Raw genomic sequence first — 24574 nt, 5'->3', positions numbered from 1 at the left:
ATGATATATGATCTGTAGACATCTCTATATGACAATCTATGTTAATTATCTTCATATAATGGTGAAAGAGCTCACAAATATCAATTGATTGATAGATATGTTAGCAAGCAAGCTAGATATCAAAGATCTCAAAGAGCCATCAAAGTATTTGAGTATGAAGATTAAATGTCAACAGAATGGTGGAATCAAATTAACACTGAGACAGTATATTAATCATCTGATGCAAGATTTTCATCTGAAAGACACTGTCACTGTCTGTACATCAATAAAAGAAGAACTTTGAATTGATAACTTCTCTGTCTCTGAAAAAGAAGCTGGCTTTACAAAGCAACATTATCAACATAGTGTTGACTGCCTGCAATATCTTATAGTCAAATTATGTTCTGATATCACTCATATAGCATTTTTTCTAGTGCAGAAGAATGCTGCTCTTACTCTTAAAGTGTGATAAGCTCTACTTTATGTCATATGATATTTAAAAGAAATGAGCAATCTAGGCATCTTATATGAAGGGCCTGATGGTGAACACACTCAGTTCTCAAATACTACATTTATACTCAATGAATATATAGATTCTGATTGGGCAGAATCTTTAAATGACAATTAAAAATCTATATCAAATTTTATTTTCTTGCTGACAGAAGTCTCAATTTCATGATGATCCTCTAAGAAATCTTGCATCTCTTTGAGCTCTAATGAAGCTGAATATGTGGCACTTAGTGAAGCTGTACATGAGGCTATGTGGATTCACAATATAATGTTGAATATAGAATTTATTATAAAAAACCCACTGCAGATTAAGGTAGATAATAAGGGCTCAATTGATCTTGCCACTGTGGCAGCAATTACTGCACATAGCAAGCATATTGACACTAGATTCCACTATTCCTGTATGCAATTGAATGAGGAGGTGATTTCAATTAACCATGTTCCTATAGAAGATATGGCGGCTGATGGACTTATAAAACCTCTGAGCACAGTGACATTTAAGCATTTTATCAGCTTACTAGGTCTTTCACAAGGAAATTAGTTCATTCTAGCAAAAACTTGTATGTAGTGTGTTTCAGTTGACATCTAGGATAGTATAGCTAGCTAGATTTTGAATCGTGGGGGATATAATATCTCGCACGTTGGTGCGTGGAGGGTGTTGGGCGTATGTGGCCCGGGCTGCCGCCACGCTGCACGTGATATAGCGTATATTAGATAGCTAGCTAGGCCTCCCAATATGAGAGATTTGTAGCCGTTGCCCTAGCGACCGCCCCGCCCACACGTGATCGCTTGTATGTAATATAGCAATAACCTAGCTCCTCCGAATAGAAGGTTCAACCATCCCACAGGTTATAGCCCGGATAGCATGTTTTTAATAAAAATCGCATTAAGAACTGCTGCGTACACGTCTGGATGAGTTCACTCTTTGATTGAATGACTGGACTACCTACTCCTTTAACAGAGAAAAAATAATCTTTATGATCATATTCAATGAGTGTAGCAGATTTGTTGGCTTTTTGTCAACAAATGACATGTCATAATGCTCCTATTAATGATATCTCAGTGGATGATATCAAATTGCAAATCCACAAATATCAGAAGAATACTCAAAAAGTCATGAACACAAAGACTGTAATCACATTCAATGACAGTAACTATTGAATCTGATGTATTGAAATTTTTGTAAATGCTGAAGTCATCAGTGGTTCTGACATTTCTATGAAAAATCAATGTGTCTGTTCAGAGGAATTAGATATGTTGAATGCTGAAAAATGAAATATTTGAATCAAAGCTCTCTATTGACATATGTTGCAATTCTTATTGAGGTCTGTATGTACAATCATTGGAGTCTTGAAATCTGACAATGCTGCTGTGTTATGAGAAAAGATTAATGTCAAATATGCTGTGTTTTTGATGAAAGAACATCTCAATATCATGAAGGAGCTGATTACCCTGCACATCAATAATGATTATTTAACATTTCAAAAAAGATTCTGCTATCTAGTTGCATGTCATAAGAAATTGATGAATGATTCAGAAGACTTCTATCATGATTTTTTTTTATTGATTTGAAAGAACATCAAAAGTTCTTTGTTAAGATGCATTTGAATGATTTCTACACAATCAGCCATGACTCTATTGAAAATATTGACATTGATGATCTTATGAAGCAGTTAATGAACTATACAAGCAAGTTCAATAAATGTTTCAAATCTTCACAAGTCAATATGGCTACCTCCTTCACATCAGACATCATGAATTTGAGTGTTTTTAAGTGCAAGATCTGCCACTCAAATTGACACATTAAGAACACTTGCTGGTGGTTATACTCTGAACTTGCCACTGAAGGATGGAGGGAGACAAATAAGAATACAATTATCAAGTTCATGAAAAATAGCAATACCAGCAGTTGCAATAAATAGAAGAATAAAAAGAAAAATAAGAATGAAAAAAAAAAATGAATCTTTTGATCTTCTAGTAACACAATCTGCTGCTGTCAATACTGTGATCACTCTGTCAGCAATCACTGACACTATTTTCAAGTCTTGATTTCTCAACATATATGCAAGTTTTCATATGATAGGGGAAAAGCAGCCTATTATTCAATAGAAAATCTATAACAGCAATCTCAAGATTCATACAGCAGATGATGAATATGATCATGTCAAAAAGATTAACAATCTCATTTTAGAATCTGATGAAGGAGATATAACTATCTGTGATGTTCATTATATTTCAAATCTCACTGTCAACTTAATATTTTTTGCTAAGTTGAAGAATCAAAGTTTTCAATATGAGCTTTTAAATTCAAATACTCTATTCTACTTTATCACAAAGACTTCAAATAGTGTTAGTTTCTCTGCAATTCACATATCTCAGAGTTCAATTCACAAAGTAGTTGAACAAATGTTGGAAGTTGATATTCATCATGAATCAAAAGTGATCTATTTTACAGTGAAATCATACATATATGATAAAGATTATATCAAAACCATGATCATAATTAGTGACAGCAATCCCAATGAGGAACAACCTCAATCTCAAGAATCATTAATCACAAAAATGCTCACTGAATAGCATGTTGACCTGAAGCATATACACACTGAAGCTATTATTGCATTGATGAAGAATTCACTATCAAAAATTTATATAAAGAGTTTTAAAACTAGTTTCTTTTGCAATACCTGCATTAAGATAAGTATGATGCATAAATACTCAATCACCTCTATATTACGGGCCATAAAGCCAATGGAATAAATTCATATTGATCTGGTAGATGGTGACTATACATTGAGTAATACAGACAATTATTCTATAGAATCTCACCAAGACACAAAATACTTCATATTAACTACAGATGATATGATACAATTCAGATGAATCTATTTCCTGTGTAGTAAGAATTAAATATTTAATTATTATTCTTATTGAGTTAAATTCATTAAGAACCTCACCTTTTCAACCTCTGCCTATATAAGAATAGATGTAGATGAAGTTTTTTGATTGCAAAGAATAATAATATTAATAATTACTGACAGCATGATATAGGAATCAACTATCTTTTAATCATCTCATCAAGACAGCATATTTGAATGTAGCATCCACATCATAATGACATAAACCAGAGCAATTCTTATAGAAAAGAAAATTTTGAAGAAGTTCTAAGCAGATGTTCTAGAAACAGTTGTATCAATCACAAATAATACATCTATATCTATAATTCTGTATAATGAAAAGTATTGATCTACTGCAGTTACAAACAGCAAGAAGTTTGTCCACAGTTCTCATACAATTTTTTTTTCAGCATTAATGAATGTGCTACTGCAGATCACTTATTTCTATGAGCTTGAATCTGATATTTTTGTCCATTTTTATGAATTGCAGAAGCCAGCAGATAAGCTATTCACTCAGACTGAATTATGCAAACTTATTGAATTCTATAAGCAGTCAATCTATCATGTGTAGAGTTCTACCTCTGATAAGATTATTGATACATATGATGTAGTTTTCCCTGCAAAAGTGCAAGAAACATCAAAGGATTTCACCACTACTGTGACAATTGAAGATGAAAACACTTTAATCTCTACCATCTACTTGATGGAGGATTCTGACATTTCTGATTTTTTAAAACCACATGTTTCATGAATATGGTCTGTGAAAGTCTTCATGATGTACACATCTTCCTCAATTACACACAGCTTGCTGAAAAACTTTAAGAATATGATTAACTGTTTACAGATGAGATCATATTGAAAGAAATCTATACAATATGAAATTGACAATCTTAAACATCAGAAAACTTGAATATTAATTTCATGTTCTGACATTCTCTACAGTGAGCTGGTAGCACCCAGCTGCTGGGTCTTTATTGAAAAGAATTGCCTCAATGACATCAATGCTGATGAAGATAGTATATTGTGAAAGTTCAGATGAGTGATTTATGACAACTAGCTTAAAAAGAGAACATATCAAGAAATCTATACCTCTGTAGTTACAGATATCACAAATCAAATAATGTTTACAATCACTGCAAAACACAGTTGAACCTTACAGCAGATGAATATAGTGATGATGTACTTATATAACAGATTAGAAAAAACAGTTTATATAAGACAATCTATCAGCTTTGAACAAGAAGATCAATGTACACTCATCTGTGCAGTTGAAGAATTTCTATACAGATTGAATTCAGCTATCAAAATATAATATGATTATCTTACAGCTCTGCTGTGAGAGAACAACTTTATTCTGAGTTCTTACAACCTTACTCTTTGACAGCATTCAGCCCAGAAACATCTAAATATGACTATATATGTTGATGATTTTTATATTTTTGTGGATGCCTCTGAGAATGCTAAATGACTAGTAAATATTCTGCATCAAGAGCATAAGATCAAAGATTTGAATAAACTCACAAAATATCTAAACATGAAAGTAAAATGTATAAATGGCAGCACCAAATTGACCCTCTGATGTTATATTGATTGATTGATAGAAGACTTCTACCTAGATAATGCAACTACTGTTCAAACATTCATAAATGAAAGTCTACATTTAGACAAGTTCTCTGCTTCAAAAAAGAAAGTAGTTAAGCAATAATTTCAATACAGCATTGATTGCTTGCAATATTTGACAGTTAAGCTATAACTGAATATCACTTGCACAGTCTTATTATTGACTCAGAAGAATGCTGCTCCCATCTATAAGACATGAAAAGCTCTGTTACACATTATTTAATATTTAAAAGAAATACATGATATCAGCATATTCTATGTGAAGAATGATAAAAAATCTGAGAATGAGTTCTCAAACATGGCATATACATCAGTTGAATACACAGATTCTGACTGAGCTGATCTGTTGAATAATAATCAGAAATCTATATCAGATTACATCTTCAAATTGATAGATGCATTTATTTCATGATGATTGAGCAAACAACTGTGTGTATCTTTGAGCTTCAATGAGGCTGAATACATGGCATTGAGTGACACTGTATATGAAGCAACATGATTAAGAAGTATAATGATGAATCTAAGTTTTATTGAAGTGAAAGACCCTCTATCAATCAAGACAGATAATAAAGATGCAATCAATCTTGCTACTATAGCTGCAATCACTGCTAGAAGCAAACATATCAACACATGATTCCATTATGCCTGCAGCCAATTGAATAATGGCATCATCTTGATTGAATACATCTCAACTGAAGAAATAGCAGCAGACAGATTGACCAAACCTCTGAGCACAATGACATTTTGACAATTCCTTGATTTACTTGATTTTACAGGTGGGAAAAGCAGGAATGCCAAAACTTAATGTATGTAGCATGATTTGGATGGATTTGAGGATGGCATAGCTAGTTTTTCTTTTTCACATATGGCATTCAAGATCCCGCATGGCGATGTGAGGGGGGGTGTAGCGGCGCCCACCTGGGTGGCGTTGCCCTAGCGACCGCCCCGCCCACACGTGATCGCTTGTATGTAATATAGCAATAACCTAGCTAGCTCCCCTGAATAGAAGGTATCTCACAAGATTCAACCATCCCACAGTTGGGCATGACCGCCCAGTAGCCGCACCACCTCACGTGACGTTCGCGTATATCAGTTAGCTGGTAATCGTGCCGCTGCGCAACCCACACCTCGTGTGGGTGCGCCACACCAAAATGATAAAAACATCAAAATGATAAAAATCTTGAATCACATCCTCATTATTGCACTCTATATCAACAACCAGTAGCTAATCTATAATAAAAAGATTATCTACATCATTCTCTCAGTATGTGTATCATCTCTAAATTGATTTAATTCCTCTTTTGTCAGTGGTGTGAGTGAGTTATTGTCAATTTTCATGAGATCAACTCCAAGTCTTTGTCACTTCTTATTCTGCTCTTTTTTAGCTTCATTATTCTTACACCACTTGATTTTTCTATTGACATCTTTAATAGTGAGGACTTCTTCTACTTGAATCTAATGATGAATTGTTTTAGCTCTGTGGCATTTACTGATGTTGAGAAAGTTCTCTAATTCAGTAATCTATTGCTCATTAAGTTTCATATTAATTAGACTTGCTTTGAATATCTTGTTCAAATGATATGTCAAGATGAGTGATTTCAAATCAAGAGTATCTCTAATACTTTATATGGTATTTTCTGCAATATTAATATAGTATTTCAACTTTTGAATTGTCTTTGATGAGAATAGCTGAGAGAAAGAGATAGATATGTGATCTAAATCATTTTCATCTTTATAAATTTGCAGTGGAGAAGGTGATGAGATTCACTGCTTAAAAGTATCAAGAACTCAGTCAGAATTTCATGAATATATATCATGTTGAGCCTATTCTGCAGCTATTATATCAGATTTAAAGATCTACTTTTGCATAGCTAAGAGGTCTTGTAGAAACTGCTGTTTTTCATACTTAATAAAATCATGACATGCAGCATAGTTGACTGCTTTTGAATGATAATGCTTATATTGCTGAAATGATAGACTATTTAGAGATTGTAGCAAATGAGTGACATGTGATGAAAATTCATATAGAATTATTTTATGAACATCTGTATATTATATGAACTTCTCAGTGATATGAGATTCATAATTATTCATTAAAAGCAATCAATGACTTTCTTTCTATCTCTTTTCTGTAGTAGTATTGAAATGTTTGAGTTATTCAAGTTCAATCTCATCATTTGTAAATTCAGTATCTGATATAGCATTTATATAATTGCTGGACAAATTTATCTATGTATATTAATTCTTCAAGTGTATTTTAAAGGCTAAAATTATCAATGATGAAATGACATGATTATTTATGAATACATATTCAATGACTATAATTAAATCTCTTGAAAAGAATGAAGAAATAATAAAATTAACTTCTTTAAAAGCAGTTATAACTCATTCTTCATGTTCTTATCCTTCTTGAAATTCAATCTCATTGAAGTTGTATATGTCACATATGTGAAATTAATACTGCTCAAATAGAATCTGAAGATATTTAAATCATGTATTGATATATTTAATATATTCAACTGCTACTCTCTTTGAATTCATTGACTTCTGTTTCATTTGCTTATAGTCAGGTAGGCATTCAATGAATCTATAAGTTTACATCTTGCTGACTTTTGAAGAAGAGGTAGTAGAATCTATGTGCTGATGTCTGAGTATTAAATTTATAAAATCTTCAATATGTTCAGCTATAGAAAGATAATTCTTTTTATCAAACAGCTTGATTTATTGTTTAATTAAATTCTTCTGACTCTCATTTAATCTCTTGTTAACTGGAATCTTTGCAGTATTCAGATTCCTTCCATTGATATACACTTAAAGACATTAATAAGAAATCTTAAATTCTCATAACAAAGGCAGTATTTTGAAATTTAGGTTTTTTTGATGATAAGTGATAGCTTTTTGAATACAGTCTTCAATATTTTTATCCTTATTTGACATTGTGGTGAGTTATTAATTGATGAAGATGATGAAGATGATGAAATTGCAAGATTTTTATCATTTCAGTGTTTTTATCATTTTGGTGTGGCGCACCCACACGAGGTGTAGGTTGCGCAGCGGCACGATTACCATCCCACTCGCTATTCTAGCTACACGCTTGGTCACGTGCTGGTCGGCTAATCCGTGTGCCAACAGTAACTTAACAACAGCCGGCTTGATTTGACAGAGATGCCAGAGTTGACTGAGATAGTTGAGCTATTGAACAACCTGTGCTGGTCCCGTGGTCTCCAAAAACATCCCAACTGCACGGAAAAAAAATGTGCACTATCACAGCCCTAACAGTCTGCTTCAATTGAAAAAGGCCATGCATACCCAGCTTCGCCCGACCGGATCTTAAGACTTTCTATATAAATCTGGGTTCAATATCCTGAACAATGGCACCTAATGATTCTGTTCCTTTGGGGCTGACTTCTGCGGCGAGCGAGACGACCTACCTAGTATTAATCCAGGTTGTCTCTCGAGCCTTAACATTTCTCGCAAACCAGGTCCTCCTCCGGTATATCTCTCCAGGGATCTTGGGAGTTGCAGCACAGCTAGAACTTTATGCCGTCACTGCGCTTTATTTCTCTCGCGAGAGTATTCGTGTTGCTCTTCAAAGACAGCCCGCTGGATATGACATTGTGAGCTCTGGTAGTGTCATGGACAAATTTCATCCGGATATCCCTGAACGGTCCGGAACATCCAGCCACCAGGAAGATTCTCAGGCCGTTGTGAACTTTTCTTACCTCGCGGCTGCATTAGGTGGTCCTCTGATATATATTCTTGGTCAGTTTTATGTCAGATTTGCCAACCGAGATGTTCTCGATGTACCCTTCTTCAACAGCAGTCTCGAATTATTTGGGCTTGCATGTTTTCTAGAATTGTTGGGGGAACCCTGTTTTGCTATCGTCCAAAAAAGAATGCTATATAAAACGAGGGCGTTGGTTGAAACATCTGCGGCAGTGATGAAAGCCATGATTACGTGTGGGACCAGTATCTGGGCAGTTCGCAGCGCAAACGACGTGGGAGTTTTACCTTTCGCCATGGGCCAAATAACATATGCTGTTCTTGTTCTTTTCGCCTACTTCATTACTATCGGGTCGCATGCAAAATGTGATGGCTTTTCTGTCTTTCCATTTCCCATCCGCTACCAGTTAGTGCCTCTGCCCCTGTTTCTGTAATGGCGTCCTAACGATATTATAGAGATAAAACGAAATATTTGTTGAGCCTCTTCTCTCGTCCTTTGCTATCCCTTAGCGTCAATATCTACGCCCAGTCTGTAGTAAAGCATGTCCTTACGCAAGGCGACTCAATGGCTCTCGCTGCATTCTCAACTCTTGAAGATCAAGGCCTTTACGCCCTGGCTTCTAATTACGGCAGCCTTGTTGCAAGAATTTTTCTCCAGCCCATTGAGGAGAGTTCCCGCAACATGTTCGGAAAACTCCTCGCAAGTAACGGAGCAGAAATGACAAAACCTGAGGCTGTTGCAATGGCGAAGTCATATCTCAATGATATTCTGCGCACTTATGGTATTCTTTCTATCATGATTTGTGCTCTTGGTCCCACCATAGTACCGGAACTTCTCAATATCCTAATAGGCTCTCAGTGGTCGTCCCCTACTATCCATGGTCTTCTCTCAAACTATTGTTATTATATTCCGTTGCTTGCATTCAACGGTATCACGGAAGCATTTGTTGCGTCCACGGCAACGCATTCAGAGTTGAGGCAACAAGCGGGCTGGATGGGGGCATGCTCCGCCGGATTCGTCGCTGCGGCGTATTTATTTTTGAGGGTATGGAAGTTGGGCGCAAGCGGGATAATATGGGCGAATCTCATGAACTTGATTCTACGCATTGTCTGGAGCTACTGGTTCATCAGGAAATATTTCCGAAATCGGAAAGATTGTTTCAACATTACGGAAGCCCTGCCAAAGTATGAATCCGTTGCCACTGGAGTTTTGGCCCATGCTATCTTGTGGGGTTTGCAGCCTGCCTACGAATCCGGGCTAAGTGACATATTAAAAATGATCGTTGTCGGAGGCATATTTTCAGTTTTGATGTACGTTCCATGCTAACATCTTGATTTTAATATTCGTCCATTCTTCTCTCACACTAACCAACGAAACACAAAAAACAGCCTATTCCTTGAGAGTAAGTACCTCATCGAGCTGTATACCAAACATCGCACAGCGAAGACAAATCCAGATTTATAAATCTAGTCATCAAACTTTATTTTGGTAGCCGTCTTCATAGTATTAGCCTCCCTGAAGAAGGCGCCATAAGAATCGTGTTGCTTCTTTTTCACTGTGGTACCAAATTTTAAGAGCGCCTCTGGAACCTCCTGTTTAGCTCTCTTCAGGATATTTACCAATCTATTTGACATTAGCTTTTTCGCCTGTGACTAGAGGGTTATATAGAAGATACCAAACTCACCCGCCAGATAGTGCTTTGTCATTTTCCGTGAACATCGTAATCGCCAACCCGTCCGCACCCGCACGACCCGTTCTGATATTAAGGTTAGCTTCGTTGACTTTGCTATTGGCTGTACGGGTGCTGCTGTTACCTTCCAATCCGATGAACGTAGTCCTCAACCGTCAAGGGAAATGTAACATTTAGGACCAGCCTGACGGCGGGAATGTCAAGGCCACGGGCGGCAACATCGGTAGCAACCAGAAGCGGTACGGCACCGGATTTGAATGCATCTAAACTCTTGAAACGTTCGGTCTGGTTCATGTCACCATGAATACCGGCCACTTTGAAACCCTTGGAGCGAATTAAGCGCTCAATACGCGTTGCCTCCTTTTTGTAAAGACAAAACACCAAAACCTTATCCATGGCATTCTTTCCCCTCTGATATTGGTTTAGTAACGACAAAAGCCGATGTTCCTTGTCTTCTGGTTTTAAAACTTCCACGATCTGCTTGATCCTTGTGTTGGCACGGATATCGGAGGAAAGATCTCCTATAGTAATCGTCACGTGGTCCTTCATAAAGGTGGCGGCGAGTTTCCGTACGGATATGGGCCAAGTTGCAGTGAACATGACAGTCTGGCGTTTTTTTGATGAAGGCATAGCGTCCACGATATCCTTGATATCCTGTTCAAATCCTTTATCCAACATCCTATCAGCTTCATCTAAGACAAGATATTTCACCTTATCCAAGCGCAAGGACTCGTCGCCTTGGAAATCCTTTAGCCTTCCCGTTGTTGCGACAACCACAGACGCCTTTTTCAGAGCACGGCGCTGGTCATCTTTCGAGGCGCCTCCGTATATGCATGCGATGCCAACGTTGTTTGGAGTGAACTTGATTAACTGGTCGTAAATTTGCGTAGCCAGCTCCCTTGTAGGAGTTATGATCACAGCGGAAATTCGAGATGATGAACGAGAACCGTTGATTTCCAGCACTTTTCGAATACACGGGACGCCAAAGGCTAATGTTTTTCCGCTTCCAGTCTCAGCGACACCGATGACATCTCTGCCTGCGAATAAGAATGGCCAAGAAACGGATTGGATTGAGGTCGGCTTCGAAAAATTCTCTAGAGGGCCATAAAGTTCCTTGGAATCTGAAGGCAGGTACGAAAACTCAGTAATAGGACGCAAAGTCGCTTTGGTCAAGGGATCCAAAATCTGGATTGCGTGGGATTTCAAGAAGTCATCAATCTCGGATTGCGAGACCGCATCCAGATCGGGAGATTGGATGTAGGAAGGTGTTTTGGGCTTAGCATCCTCCTTAGACCTTTTCGTTGGTCGAGAAGAGAGTTCTGGATTGGATTCCGTATTGCGATTCCGTTTGGCCATGATTAATTGTCAGCTGGGTGTTGTCTAATTCGCAAAAACTTGCTGTAGCGGACTGTGGAACCAGATTTGAGATCGGATAATTTGGTGTTGTGCACATCGAAAAAATAACTAAGCAATAATACCTACCTACCTTCAGAGTAGAGTAGACCAAGGCCCCCAAAATCAGGTATTGCTGGGGAGGAGGAGAGGCTATCTCTCTCAAACAATACAATGCTCGTGGAATTCAGTCAAATATTTTCTCACAAAAAAAGGAAAATAAAAAATTTATTTGGGATGATTTCTGCCGCATCCCAGTCACCGCCTTTCTAATCCTGGGCCGGATGCAATTCTTATGAAATTTACTCTGTACTCCGGACTCCAGACCTCGTATACTTTAGTGCAAGGTGGATGGAAAATAATTCCAAGAAACTATACTATTTAATCGTTGCTCACATATTCTTGTTCAGGTCCGCATGTGTCCCAGAAACCAGAGTCCGACATCAATCCTCTCCGATGGTACAGATGATTTTCCCTTTGGTCTGATTGCTTTCCAGAAGCAAATGGGCATCAACAACCTTCTCAAAAGGGAAAACTTCCTCAATGTATACCTTGAACGTCCCATCTTTGAATTTAGGCATTGCGCGGTTTAGCAACAGATCGCGAAGCTGTCTCTGGTAGGCAGAGTCCCTGCTTCGCAGAGAGCTGCCTTCGTACCTCAACCTCTTCCTCAGAAATGCACTGATATCGACACCGGCAGGCAATTTTGTGCCCCCCAAGAAAGCAAGATTGGCAATGCGGCCATCCAGCGCGGCCGCGTCGAGGTTTCCTTGGAAATAGCTTGCGCCAACGAAATCGATAATCACATCGACACCGCGACCACCCGTGGCCTTCTTTACCTCCGCCGCCCAGTCTTGAGTCTTATAGTTAAATCCAGCTGTTGCACCAAGTGTACTGACGCAGAAATCGATTTTTTCTTGGGAGCCAGCGGTAATGTAAATACTACTAGCGTTATCTGCTTTTGAGAGCTGGATGCCAGATATGGAAACGGCTGATGCCCCGGCATGCCAGAGAATTGATTTACCAGGTTCGAACTGGGCCACTAGATACATGGCCTGTGCTGCTGTGAACCATGTCTGTAAAATCATAGTTAAATCGACAATTAGCATAGGGACTAGTATTTTTGCTGCCGTAGATAAGAGTCATTGTTGCGAACCTCTGGTATTCCTGCAGCTTCTACCCAGGAGAGCTCAACCGGCTTATGAAGTAGCGTCTGCACTGATGACGAAATATACTCCGCATATGCCCCTTTTTAACAATAATATGTGAGAAATGACATAGAAATCATTAAAATGCCCATAACCAAGAGTGATAAACTCACCGCCGTAGGCTAATCCGAATACCTCGTCTCCGACGTTGAAGTCGAGACAATCCCCACCACCCAAGCTTTTAATAACCCCGGAGAATTCCACGCCAAGTGTGCTGGGGGCTTTAGGAGGGACCGGATACATCCCTTCTCTTTGAAGCAGATCCATCCGGTTCAAACCAAACGCTTTTATTTTCACTAGGGCTTCCCCAGCAGCTGGTACTGGCTTCGGGATTGTATTAACAAAAAGATTTGCGGCAGGGCCTTTTCCTCCCCTGATATCTGATGCACTCGTGTTAATAAGGGTCTCAAACATACTGTAGGTGGCAGAACGAACCTATTGCGCGCATCGTGGCCATTTTAGATGTATTAAGTATGATTTATCACACGCAGCTTCTTTTACAGAAGGTTGTTACAGGAGCTCAATTATCACAGAAAGCGTGTTTTTTGTAAATAGATATGTTGTAGAACCTTGGAAGTTGTGTTGTCTTGCTTATCTTGCGACTTTTTAGACATTCACAGATCCTAGCAAGCCTGCGGCGGAGAAACTACCTAGTTAGGTAGCTAACTAATTATTAAGCAGCAAAACACTCCGCTCAGTAACCGACGATAAATCCCTCGGTGGAGACTGTGCAATAGCTTTCGCATTACCACCGGTTTGCATCGTCACGTCAAGATAGATACGTTTCGCTGTTTTCCCAATAATATATAATGAATAATAAACATGTACTCTGCAAAGGGTAAAGGAACAATTTTACAAGGCCCAAACGTTGTTCACGTCAATCCTTAGCCAATCTGGTATGATTTTATCAATTCTGCGAGGCGAACAGATTCCGTGGTATAATCAATCGGACTAACAGACGATACTTGGTACCGGACACTAGTTATATATTGTTAGTAACAACGTATAATACACTTCTGTGGTTGGATAAAGTAAGGTTCAGTTACCGCTGCTGCTCCTGAAAGCTATCCATTTTGGCCCTGCAATTAAAATTCCAAGCGCGACAGTTGGCTTTCTGGACAAGTTCCTCATGAGCCCTCTCATCATTGTCCTTAAGCTCCATGATTTCATTTGCAGATATTCCTAGTAGTGCTTTGCCAACTTCGTCGAAACAACTAAGCCACAGGGCACCTGTATGATCGCAGACATTCACGGATAAGATATAACGATATTCTGGCCGAGGGAACGATTGGTCGCATCGCTCACAGCGCCACCGGCCAGTTTCATCCTGGAGGACTTTCTTGTTGCATTTGTCAGTGAGGCAAGCAGGGTAAGCCATGGTGTCTTGCTTGACATAAACCACGGTGGCTTTCAAAGAGAAATAATCTGGCTTTTCTGACATTCCCAAGTTCTCTTCTTGAACTTGCGCAATGGTTTTGAATGAGTTTGCCCGTCGGTCACCGGCGCCGACCGCGCCGCTTATTGACTCATGGGATGCAAAGGTTTCCGACCTTCCTTGGGCCTCATACCAGCCCTTTAACTTATGAGCGTCTTCAATGTCGGGATCAACTGTCATGGAGCCGGAACTCAGCAAACTAAGAGATCTCCCACCAAAATCGGAAACTTTCACACCCTTGAATGCGACCACAGATTCAGGCATGGAGTCAAAATCCTTTGCAGCGTTGCCCCACACGGTAAGGCGAACTGAATAACCCGTGTTATCAACTAGGGTAAGGTCACGCTTGTCATAAGGCTTGCTAGTTGTCTTGGAAAGGATCTGAGAGGCTTCTCCAACATCTTTCAGCACGCCAATTACATCGATAGTGGTGCCTGGTTCAATCGTCTGTAAATTGGCAATATTGGTGAAATTGAATCGAATTTGGGGAACATCATTTTGTTCTTCAGCCTGATGTCCCTTGTCTGTTAGAGTTTTCTATTGTTTAATATCAAATCATAACTTAGTCAGACTAACCTTTTCAACGACCGTATCCTTTTCAAAAGTGAGTTCATATTCGTTATTGAGGTTGGTAAACGCTTTCTTGGCTATTTGCACACGACATGGGCTGGATATGTAATATACGGAGCCTTCCTCAAAAACTCCATAGAGTGCGTCACATTGGTCCTTGAAAGCCGTAGCACGAATTTCTCCGCTATCATCTAATAGATTGACGCTAAAAAGTCTACCCTCTCCATTTTTATTGTGCCAGGTTTTGATTTCTGATTTGTTCGTACAGCGGGCTTTTATAGTCCATTTATGTGAATAGGGAGACAGTGCTTCAATGGGATATATATTGGCATAGGCGGTGGTGCTCGCTGAGGATCGCTGTGCTGACTGTTGTGGTGCTTGCTGCGGCGCACGGGAGCCATAGAAACCGTTGGTGGAAATCGTTGTTGGAAGAGATTTATCCTGCTCCTCTTGCTTCATGTCAAGTGGCTGAGGTTCACCAATCTTTTTCTCACACACACCCAATCTGTCCAAGACTTCGAGGTCAAGAACAATCAAGATTCTACAACAGGTTTTCAAAGTCAGCTTGTTGTTGCTCTGGTGCTGATATCGCAGTTATTCGACAAATATATAGAACTGACCTTTTCCCCTTAACCAAATTAGCTTGAAATGACTTCAAGCGAACGAAGCAACCGCGAACTAATTGTCCGCTTGTGACATAATGGTTGGCCTCTATCAAAAACCCAGGTTAGAAAACAACGCGCTCCGTTATCACTAGAAAGGAGCCAGGCATACGGGTTGCAAGCATCGTTTGCACATAGTTTGAGATGTCACTGAAAACCGCCCTGAATCTTTCCGGGCTGTTTGGCTGAGGAGGCAATGGTTTAACTTGAACACATTGAACTACAGGTTCCGCTACCTTGGGCTTTGAGTCGTCGAAAATTGCACTGGATACAATTAGCTTGATAGATTCTCAAAAGCAGGATAAGCATGTGGTGCTTATGATAAGTACCTGAGCGCCCCCATCGTGATCTCAGAAGCAGGGTCTGCCATGATTGGATTGAAAGTAGAGCTTCACGTAGCAAAATACAGAGTAACTAAACTACTCTGGTGTTCTGTATCAAACGGCCAGGCTGCTGGTGTGGAGGATGGATAGACGTTGTGGTGTTCAGACGGGGGTGAACAATGAAATATAAGTTTGACGTCGAAGTCGCGTCAGGCTGAACACGCGTAAAGAGGTTTGGATGGGAATGCTTTCTGCGAGAACAAGGAATTACGTAAGCACGGTGACCTCACCTCCCCTCTAAAGTTACAACCTATGTATTTATTTATGCCTAGATCCTGCTCAGCTTTTACCCTGCTATCTTAGCACCTAAGTGGTAGGTAGGTATCTCATGTCCGCGGATATACAGGAGTCAGTTTAAAGAGGGTCATTTTTCTGAGTACGCACCACATGGCTTGCGTTCATCTTGATTCCCCAGGTATGTCGGCCTTGGCCCGCCCTCTGTTTCTCTTCCCGCGCTGACATGCTTCTAGAGCTTCGTGCCCCGCGGATCAACCAACCAGTCTATCGAGAAGATTGCACGCAGTGTTTTGACTCAATTGTACGCCACTCTCTGTTCCAAATATCCCATCCTTCGGAAGATGCTAATAACATACGAAGGATGACCCATCTGGCTTGGATGTGTGTCTTTTCTGTTTCAATGGGGGTTGCACTGGGGATAGAAATCACTCTAGCATCCACCATAAACGGTCCGGACATCCATTGGTATTGAATATAAAGAGAACCAGGAAGATAGTACAGGTTAGCTTTTCTTGATTGCCCTCATTTCTTGCCGTTTCTTTATATACCAAGAGCTCGTTTTGCTTCACATGGTATTAATACGAAACTCAGCGAGATGAGCCTCCCCTTAAGATGTCAAAGCTAGCGATCACTGCGGAAACAGAAGAAGATCGCTATGATACCACCACAACGGTCAACTGTCATTCTTGTCAAGTTAGTGATATTGACAAGTCTGCCGGAAATCTCCCTTCCGTTGTTGACGGTGTAATGAAGGCACTCACATTTTCTCGTCAGGAGGAAGTGAAGGCGTGGGAGCAGGAATATTCCCCTTGCCAGCATGTGCTGTCGCTGGTGCAGCATGGCTCAATCCAGGAAAATTCCAATGGTATGTAATCTCAAAAAGGTGGCATATTAATTAAGGGGACGAACTAGACTAAAACCTTCTGCGATAGATTTTTCTAAGTGCGCCTCGTGCAACTTAAAAGAGAACCTATGGTTGTGCCTCGAGTGTGGTAATCTTGGATGTGGCCGAAGCCAGTTTGGCGGTGTGGGTGGTAATTCCCACGGACTTGCTCATGCGGATAGTTCTTCCCATGGCGTCGCTGTAAAGCTTGGTTCTATTACACCCGAAGGCTCTGCGGATGTTTTCTGTTACAAATGTAATGACGAGATAATCGATCCAAACCTTGCCACACACCTTGCGCACTGGGGGATAAACATTGCTGAGCGACAAAAAACCGAGCAAAGCCTTGTTGAAATGCAGATTGAACAAAATCTTAAATGGGATTTTTCAATGACTGGTCAGGATGGGCATGAGTCGAAACCCCTTTTTGGAAAGGGACTTACTGGACTCAAGAATTTAGGAAACAGCTGTTATATTTCCAGCGCTGTTCAGTGTCTTTTCTCGTTACCTGAGTTTAAGGAGCGGTATTTCCAATCCATGACAGAACCACCACCTGCCGCTGCACCTGCCGAAGACCTAGAAACTCAATTGCGAAAACTCAGTGATGGTATTCACTCTGGCCGCTATTCATTTCCCGACCCAGATGTTGCGATTTCGGCCCATTCTGCAGACGTTGTCTATCAAAAAGGACTTGCACCTGCAATGTTCAAACATTTGGTTGGCCGTGATCACGAGGAATTTTCAACTATGCGCCAACAAGATGCATTTGAATTTCTTCTGCATCTCTTCAAACTCATTACTCGTTCAAAACACTCAGATGGCCTCCAAGATCCAGTGGGCTCGTTTCGATTTGCACTTGAGCAGCGCTTACAATGCCTAGTATGCAAAAAGGTCCGATACACAGTAGATGAACAGGATAATATATCAGTCCCTGTTCCCGCACGTCGTGTGAAACCTAGCAATAGTGCAGTAGATGGAACCGAAGATCGGAGTTCCTCAGATAAACCGGAGTTCGAGACGGTTACTCTGAAGGAGTGCTTGGGCATTTTTACAGGGGAAGAGATTGTTGAACTAACATGTCCGGCATGTGGCAGCAATGATGGCTTCCTCAAACGATCGCGCTTTAAGACTTTTCCGAGGAATTTAGCTATTAACGTTCGCCGTTTCAGTCTAGTTAACTGGGTGCCAACAAAACTTAATATCCCTGTTGAGGTTGATGATAAACCGGTTGACTTAAGCCCGTACATGTCCCCCGGGTTTCAGGAAGGTGAAGAACAATTGCCAGACAATCCTCCAAGTGAGCCAACGGCGTTTGCTCCAAATCAAGCTGCACTTAATCAGCTCCTAGCGATGGGTTTCCCAGATGTTCGGTGCAAGAAGGCTCTTCATGCAACGGGAAACTCTGATGCAGAGGCCGCCATGACTTGGTTATTTGCCCATATGGAAGATCCAGATATTGATGTTCCTGTAGAACTTACCACCGGCAATGCTACCTCTGTCGATCACCCAATGGATGACCCAGACAAAATCGCTCAGCTAAATGAAATGGGAATTGACTCTGCCAAGGCCCGTAAGGCTCTTAGAGAAACGGATGGGAATGTTATGAGAGCTGTCGATTGGGTCTTCAGCCACCCTGATGATTTTGGGGCGGTTGAGACCCCACCTGGTGACGCAGCCTCCAAAGAACCTCCGGGGTCTAAATATTTGCCAGCTGAGTTTCAGTTACAATCCATTATCTGCCATAAAGGAGCCTCAGTTCATGCCGGGTAAGTACTTCATGTTTGTCTGCTTTTTGATTCGATAGTTCAGATTGCTAACGAGACAACGCAGACACTATGTTGCCTTTGTACGAAAGCTGCTTCCGGGATCGGAAACGCCACAGTGGGTTCTTTTCAACGATGAGAAGGTTGTTGAGGCAAGCGACGTTGAGGAGATGAAGCAGTTCGCATATGTATACATTTTTAGACGATTATAGCTCTTTCCGTCTATTCAAATCTTCGAGATGAATTCCTAGACAGATAGATTTTCTTCTTGCTGCCATTAGCAAACTATCGGCTTGATCTAATGAAATAATGTCTATTCTTGTTGAGATTTCTTTACATTACTACTGTTTTCACAAGCAGGTAGAACGAAAATGCATATGTAGGATATGATACATGATACCAATGAGTACCTTAGATGAAATACAAATTCAAGTTAACAGAGCATATATATTTATTACTTTAGATCAATACTATCAGCCATTCCAAAAACATTACGATGTAGAAATTGGTAGGCAAAAAGAGGGGAATGATATGTTCAAGAATATTGTATTACGTCAACACTCCCAGCATATCCCGTGGATATTTTAAATACCACCGATGAAAAAGGAAATAGAAAGAGGAAGTTTGCTGCAGCTAATAAACGATAAGCAAACATCCAGATATCAAAATGAAGAGTTGATAAAGAATGACTGCGCAAAAAAAAAAAAAAAAAAAAATTGGAGCATAACCACGTGAATGATGGACTGTAAAAAAGGACTACCATCAATATATTTCCCCAACACTAGTCGTTTTATACTCTTCACGAACGGGTGTGGAAGGCCGTCCCCTCGTCTCGTTAATAATCAAAGAGAACCAATCGTCAAGCCTGCCCTTCTCGATATACGTGCGTAGCAAATCAGCTTCCGCATCCAGCTCCTGGACGAGACTAATTTGCTGGTCTGGGGCCAGTGTGGCATGAGACCATGAGGGCAAAATATTGGATTTGAGAATGCGTGATGGTGTATATGATTGGAACGATAGACGGACATTCCGATCAAGCCCTATTTGGGAGATATAAGTTAACCACTATATACGCGGTATACACCAGGAAACGAAAATATAATTAAGATCATATACCATTAGCCAGCTGCCTCACAGTCTCCGCCAACGTTGTATTAAAGACGTTAGACTCAACCTCCCTGTCACCCTTCTCCCCCGCCCGGTTGATAATCTCCCAATTATCACGAAGCATACACCGACGCCAAATGAGCATTTGCAGCGCCTCGCGATACTCATGTCCCTGCTGCTCCGGATGCGGGAAAGTGCCAGCCTTCAGTGCAGTGAATGCAAAGAAGAATTCACGCCCTGCCAAACTATCTTGAAACTCTACACCTTCGAGGAACTGGACGGGATCCATAAGTGTCAGCAGGTTGATGAGTTCCTCAGCACCCATCGGAGTTCTGGCGACGAGTTTGGAAAAGCTGCGATGAAGAAGTTCACGGTGCGCAGGTTTGCCGCGGACACCGTGATTAGCGAATTGTTCCATTGCTAGTTGGAGGGCGGCTCCTTCGTCAATTGCACCGTGGAGAGCGGGGAGGATATGTTCGTAAGTCAGGTCTTGAATATTGCAAATCTGGACCAAATCATCGAATGGCTGTAATTGCGTTTGTAAATTTGAGGGAAAAGAACCGGACGCTTCAAACACAGCTAGCCTAGTGAGTTTTGCAAGAGCGACTTCGACCCGTTTGCTCCAAAGGTCGAACTCCTGTTCGACAGCTATCTGCTTCAAGGTCGTACAGGCGGCGCTATAATCATGCTCACCGACAATATCATTGATCCAGCTCAGCTTTGAATAGGCCGGATGACTTCGTAAGAATCTCGTTACGTATTCCTGGTACTCATGCATAATGAGTAAAGTTTCCGGCTGACCAACATTGATATGTCTAGTGAAGAATGCATCTGCCCAGGCTTCGCCAAATCGTTCGAAGTATTTATCAATCCTGAGTTTCCAGGACTTCGTCCCTTCATCAAGACCTGAACTATCACCTTCTGGTCGCCTGGGCGGTCTTTGTTCCTTTATCTGCTCGTGCAGATCTACCATCAGTTCCACCAAAGCGTCCATGTCTCGGAAATTTTCCGCGAGAGCAATTGACTCTTCTAGCAAGCCGATTGCTGCCAGTTTAAACAACTGTGGCTTTCGATTTTCCACGTGCGATTTTTCAAGCATTTTCCCATTCTTTTGTATCTGGGGGTCAACTTGCGCTGCGCACCACATAGTTCGCTCCTTATGCAGTAATGCAAATGCCCTGAATTGCCTAGGGATGTTTTCTTTGATTTTGTTGAGGACTTTGGCAGTTTTTGTATTCGATGAATCGGATCCGGTAGCTGCCGGACGACGTCGACAGATATTAAGTTCCAGGTCAAGAAGCTGTTCCGTTTCTGAGTAATTAATCTGCTTCGAAGTCCAAAATTCTGGCAAATCGCTATACTGCACCATGGTGACCGCATCATCATCGGCAAATTCGTCACCTACTCCATATAGAGTAGCATTATCTTCCCGGAATTGGAAGGCAGTTTCCAGAGCGGCCAGCGAAAGGTCACAGGCTTCACAAACCTGTTCCGCAAATTGTCGATCAACCGTACGACCCATGTGGCTCTCGTCCTTTCTAAGGCCATTCAAAATCCATGGAATGATATATTCCATTCGCCAGGTATCATAAATAAACCAATGGCGAATAACATCGCTTTCACCACTTCCAGACTCAATTTTCGTCCTATGATTTTCTCCCATTTTCGAAAGAATCAAGGCAAGATGCGTCTGATTGCTGGTGCGATTCTCCTCATTTCCTTGCTGTACCCTCCAAATGGCTCTCTGCGCAGCCATCTTCTCTGCTCCCCACAGGAGCTCCCACCGCGCCAAGGGAGAGAGATGCACATGGAACCGCTTTAGGTAAACCGCAAGATCATGAAGTGCCATGGCTCGCATTTTCAATTGCTGTCCTATTGATGGAGTTGTAGTGGAAATGAATTTTGAGCGACATCGGAGAATTTCGTCGCTTATTTGTAAAGCCGCGTGTTCAAGCTCGGTTGGGTCTGATCGAAGCTCGTGATAGCCAACAAAATCAAGGGGGTTGACTTTCATACTACCGTAAAAGACGGCCTGTTCAAGCCGCGATTTGGCAGTTATTTTGTTCCCGTCAACACCATCAGCAGATTGTCGAGGCAGAGCAGAAACACGGATGAGACCAAAGTTGCGAATCATGAGAACACATGACGGATACATATAATCGTCATCACAATCCTCAGAACCACATCCCTGTACGATGTATTCGTTTCCTTCTCGGAAACGGATATAATCTTGGAATGGTGGTGGGAGAGGGTTAATGTTTTCTAAAAGTTGAACTGACGTCGGGTCCCCAAACGGTGCGAGAGATGAAACAACCACTCCCTTGTCGAATATCACAAAGGCTGAGTCTCCAGGCTTAGGGACATACAAATGTGGTGACCACGAAGAATTAGGTTCCACATAATGGTTCCGGAGATTAATGGGGTGAACTGCATCAGCAGTTACCTCAGAATGGGTTATCTTCAAACCAACAATAAAATAGGATAAGGACGAGTTTTGCGAGACAGCGACAAGAATCCAAAGCAAGATGGCACCAGTAGCAGCATCATCGAGATTGCCGGGACCGTAGTCAATCGGGTGTCTACTTGCGAACACGAAATCCAAAACCTCGAAAGTATTCTGGGCTTCCTCTTCAGAGATATTTGACGTACTACCCAGAGCGTTTATTATGGATTGTTTCGCATCCACCTGCGATTTCAAAGTGCTCCCGTTATTCCAATGGATATCCCACAGCTCAAATTCCCCCGCGCTGGTAGCTATAATGATGTCTCGCTGACCACGCTGAGACGACATGCCAGCTTTGGTGGCTGCAACTCTCCGTTTCCACGAGCTTCCTGAAAGCACACTCCTTATCCCACTTAAAAAGCCAATTCCGCCTCCACGAGATGTCCCGCGAAGTAATTGAACTGAAATTCCCGGTTTACCTTGCGAATCACGAATAGACACATGCGCAAGACGACCAGTGGATAAAGTAATAATGATTCCTGATGGTTCAGCGTTGATGATCTCCGTGGCAACTTCTCCCGATAACACTCCAGGTATCTCACCCTGAATTCCATTTTGCCTTTGTTTCATCAGCCCAAGTATAGCGGCAGTTGAAACTGTTTCCCAAAGACTAATTTTCCCAGTTGAAGGAACAACGACCATCAGGCCAGGATTGCCCTCTGCGGATTTGGATATGAATGTCCCTAAAGGCAGAGGGTCATCAGGGGACTTCGATGGGGTCGGTATGGAGAACTTAAGCACCGTGCTTGGAGTAAGTGACTGCGGCGGGATGGCGTATGGCCAGACAATAGCTTCATGTTGCGAAAGGGCAAGGCAGTATCCATTTGAAGAGGTGATTGTATATCTTAATGGGGCTAGAAAAAATTTCCATCAGAACATAGTGGTTCACGATGTGATTTTACTTTTATTTTGAAACTCCCAACTCACCACCAGGGTCTTCCCTGATATGTTCAGGCAACGAAGGTAAATGGGCAACCGTGTAGAAATCATTGCTTGACTAGGGAGCAGGATTTAACATCAGCATTTGCGGTTTTCAAATAGGTTGTTCTTTATGTAACTTTATGTAAAAAGAAGAGAGAGGGGGGGAAGAAACCAGTCTCTTACAAGAGTAATGGCCCCATCTGCATGGTCTCTGCGCTTTTCTGGTTTCCTAGGTCCTCTGAGAGCAAGATCACCCAATATATTTGCAATCACCTCCTCTGGCACAGGCTCCTCGTGTTGTTGCTGTCGTTCATCGACATTATGCTTAGCCGCAGCAGCCTCACCGCCATCCTGCCGAAAATTCGAGCGCTGTCGTTTCGCTTTGGGTGGCTTCACAGACTCATCTGAGTTATTTCTCTGGCGCCGACGGGGATTTCGCAACGCTGGAATGGAGTGCGTAGTCACGTTACTGGAGAACATGGCGCTGGTGAGAACGAATGGAAATTTAAGGGTAGCAATGTCAAGGGGAACTCTGACAGCTACACAATTAGCTGCTTAGCTGTTTAGCCAGTTGAGGTTCTTTCACCAGACCATATCCGACAACATGAATGTATACGTTGAAGCAAGCTTCAGTGGACAAGTTTGACTGAGTTACAAACTAGTTAAGGTAATTAACTAACTAGTTAACTTTTGGAGCTGTTATGATTACCTAAGTCATGGATGCCTTGGCATTAACTAGTTACTTGATTGGTTAGTTGGTTAACTATCATATATCATGTAAGCTAGCCGGTCTATATTTTGACCAGACCCTTTTTCAACCACTCTATCCAAACCTAACTCACCACCTTTACCACGCGTTTACTCAACCACATTATTAAAATGAAGCCTAATAATGAAGCTGCTATAGCTGCTGCTATAGGGAATTTAAAAAATGGTGTTTTTTCAATCTGAATGAGCTGCTGCTAAAGCATATAACATCTCACAAAGCACATTGAAGAGCAGAAAGAATGATATTATTCAACAAGCAATTGCTCATCAGCGTCAACATAAATTGACTTCAGAGCAAGAGATCTTTCTAGTTTGATGGATAAAA

At 41.2% G+C, this 24574-nt stretch overlaps 6 protein-coding genes across 6 annotated transcripts; 2 read left to right on the top strand and 4 right to left on the bottom strand.

Moving 5' to 3' along the window:
• Positions 1-8374: 8374 nt before the first annotated feature.
• On the top strand, positions 8375-10191 carry PADG_07838 (uncharacterized protein; the record flags this gene model as incomplete). The annotated part of the gene is made up of 3 exons (XM_010764906.1): positions 8375-9132; positions 9183-10037; positions 10116-10191. 3 exons carry the CDS (start codon positions 8375-8377, stop codon positions 10189-10191), a joined length of 1689 nt encoding a protein of 562 aa, XP_010763208.1.
• Positions 10192-10193: 2 nt separating this feature from the next.
• PADG_07837 (ATP-dependent RNA helicase DBP3) lies at positions 10194-11773 on the bottom strand (the record flags this gene model as incomplete). Its single annotated transcript, XM_010765000.1, has 3 exons — positions 10194-10350; positions 10412-10483; positions 10542-11773. The coding sequence occupies 3 exons, from the start codon at positions 11771-11773 to the stop codon at positions 10194-10196; spliced, it is 1461 nt and encodes a 486-aa protein (XP_010763302.1).
• Positions 11774-12252: 479 nt separating this feature from the next.
• On the bottom strand, positions 12253-13431 carry PADG_07836 (uncharacterized protein; the record flags this gene model as incomplete). Its single annotated transcript, XM_010764905.1, has 3 exons — positions 12253-12885; positions 12966-13057; positions 13131-13431. 3 exons carry the CDS (start codon positions 13429-13431, stop codon positions 12253-12255), a joined length of 1026 nt encoding a protein of 341 aa, XP_010763207.1.
• A 470-nt stretch (positions 13432-13901) lies between these two features.
• On the bottom strand, positions 13902-16054 carry PADG_07835 (replication factor A subunit protein RFA1; the record flags this gene model as incomplete). The annotated part of the gene is made up of 6 exons (XM_010764999.1): positions 13902-13995; positions 14064-14962; positions 15029-15563; positions 15643-15733; positions 15797-15948; positions 16014-16054. 6 exons carry the CDS (start codon positions 16052-16054, stop codon positions 13902-13904), a joined length of 1812 nt encoding a protein of 603 aa, XP_010763301.1.
• A 400-nt stretch (positions 16055-16454) lies between these two features.
• PADG_07834 (ubiquitin-specific protease UBP14) lies at positions 16455-19162 on the top strand (the record flags this gene model as incomplete). Its single annotated transcript, XM_010764904.1, has 6 exons — positions 16455-16482; positions 16538-16605; positions 16665-16805; positions 16896-17169; positions 17237-18953; positions 19018-19162. The coding sequence occupies 6 exons, from the start codon at positions 16455-16457 to the stop codon at positions 19160-19162; spliced, it is 2373 nt and encodes a 790-aa protein (XP_010763206.1).
• A 550-nt stretch (positions 19163-19712) lies between these two features.
• On the bottom strand, positions 19713-23961 carry PADG_07833 (uncharacterized protein; the record flags this gene model as incomplete). Its single annotated transcript, XM_010764903.1, has 4 exons — positions 19713-19990; positions 20067-23414; positions 23488-23557; positions 23665-23961. 4 exons carry the CDS (start codon positions 23959-23961, stop codon positions 19713-19715), a joined length of 3993 nt encoding a protein of 1330 aa, XP_010763205.1.
• Between the last annotated feature and the right edge of the window lie 613 nt (positions 23962-24574).

Source organism: Paracoccidioides brasiliensis (assembly GCF_000150735.1).
Source record: "Paracoccidioides brasiliensis Pb18 unplaced genomic scaffold supercont2.13, whole genome shotgun sequence".
Taxonomy (NCBI): domain Eukaryota; kingdom Fungi; phylum Ascomycota; class Eurotiomycetes; order Onygenales; family Ajellomycetaceae; genus Paracoccidioides; species Paracoccidioides brasiliensis.
Note: the sequence above shows the minus strand (reverse complement) of the source record. Positions and strands in the feature narration are given on the sequence as shown.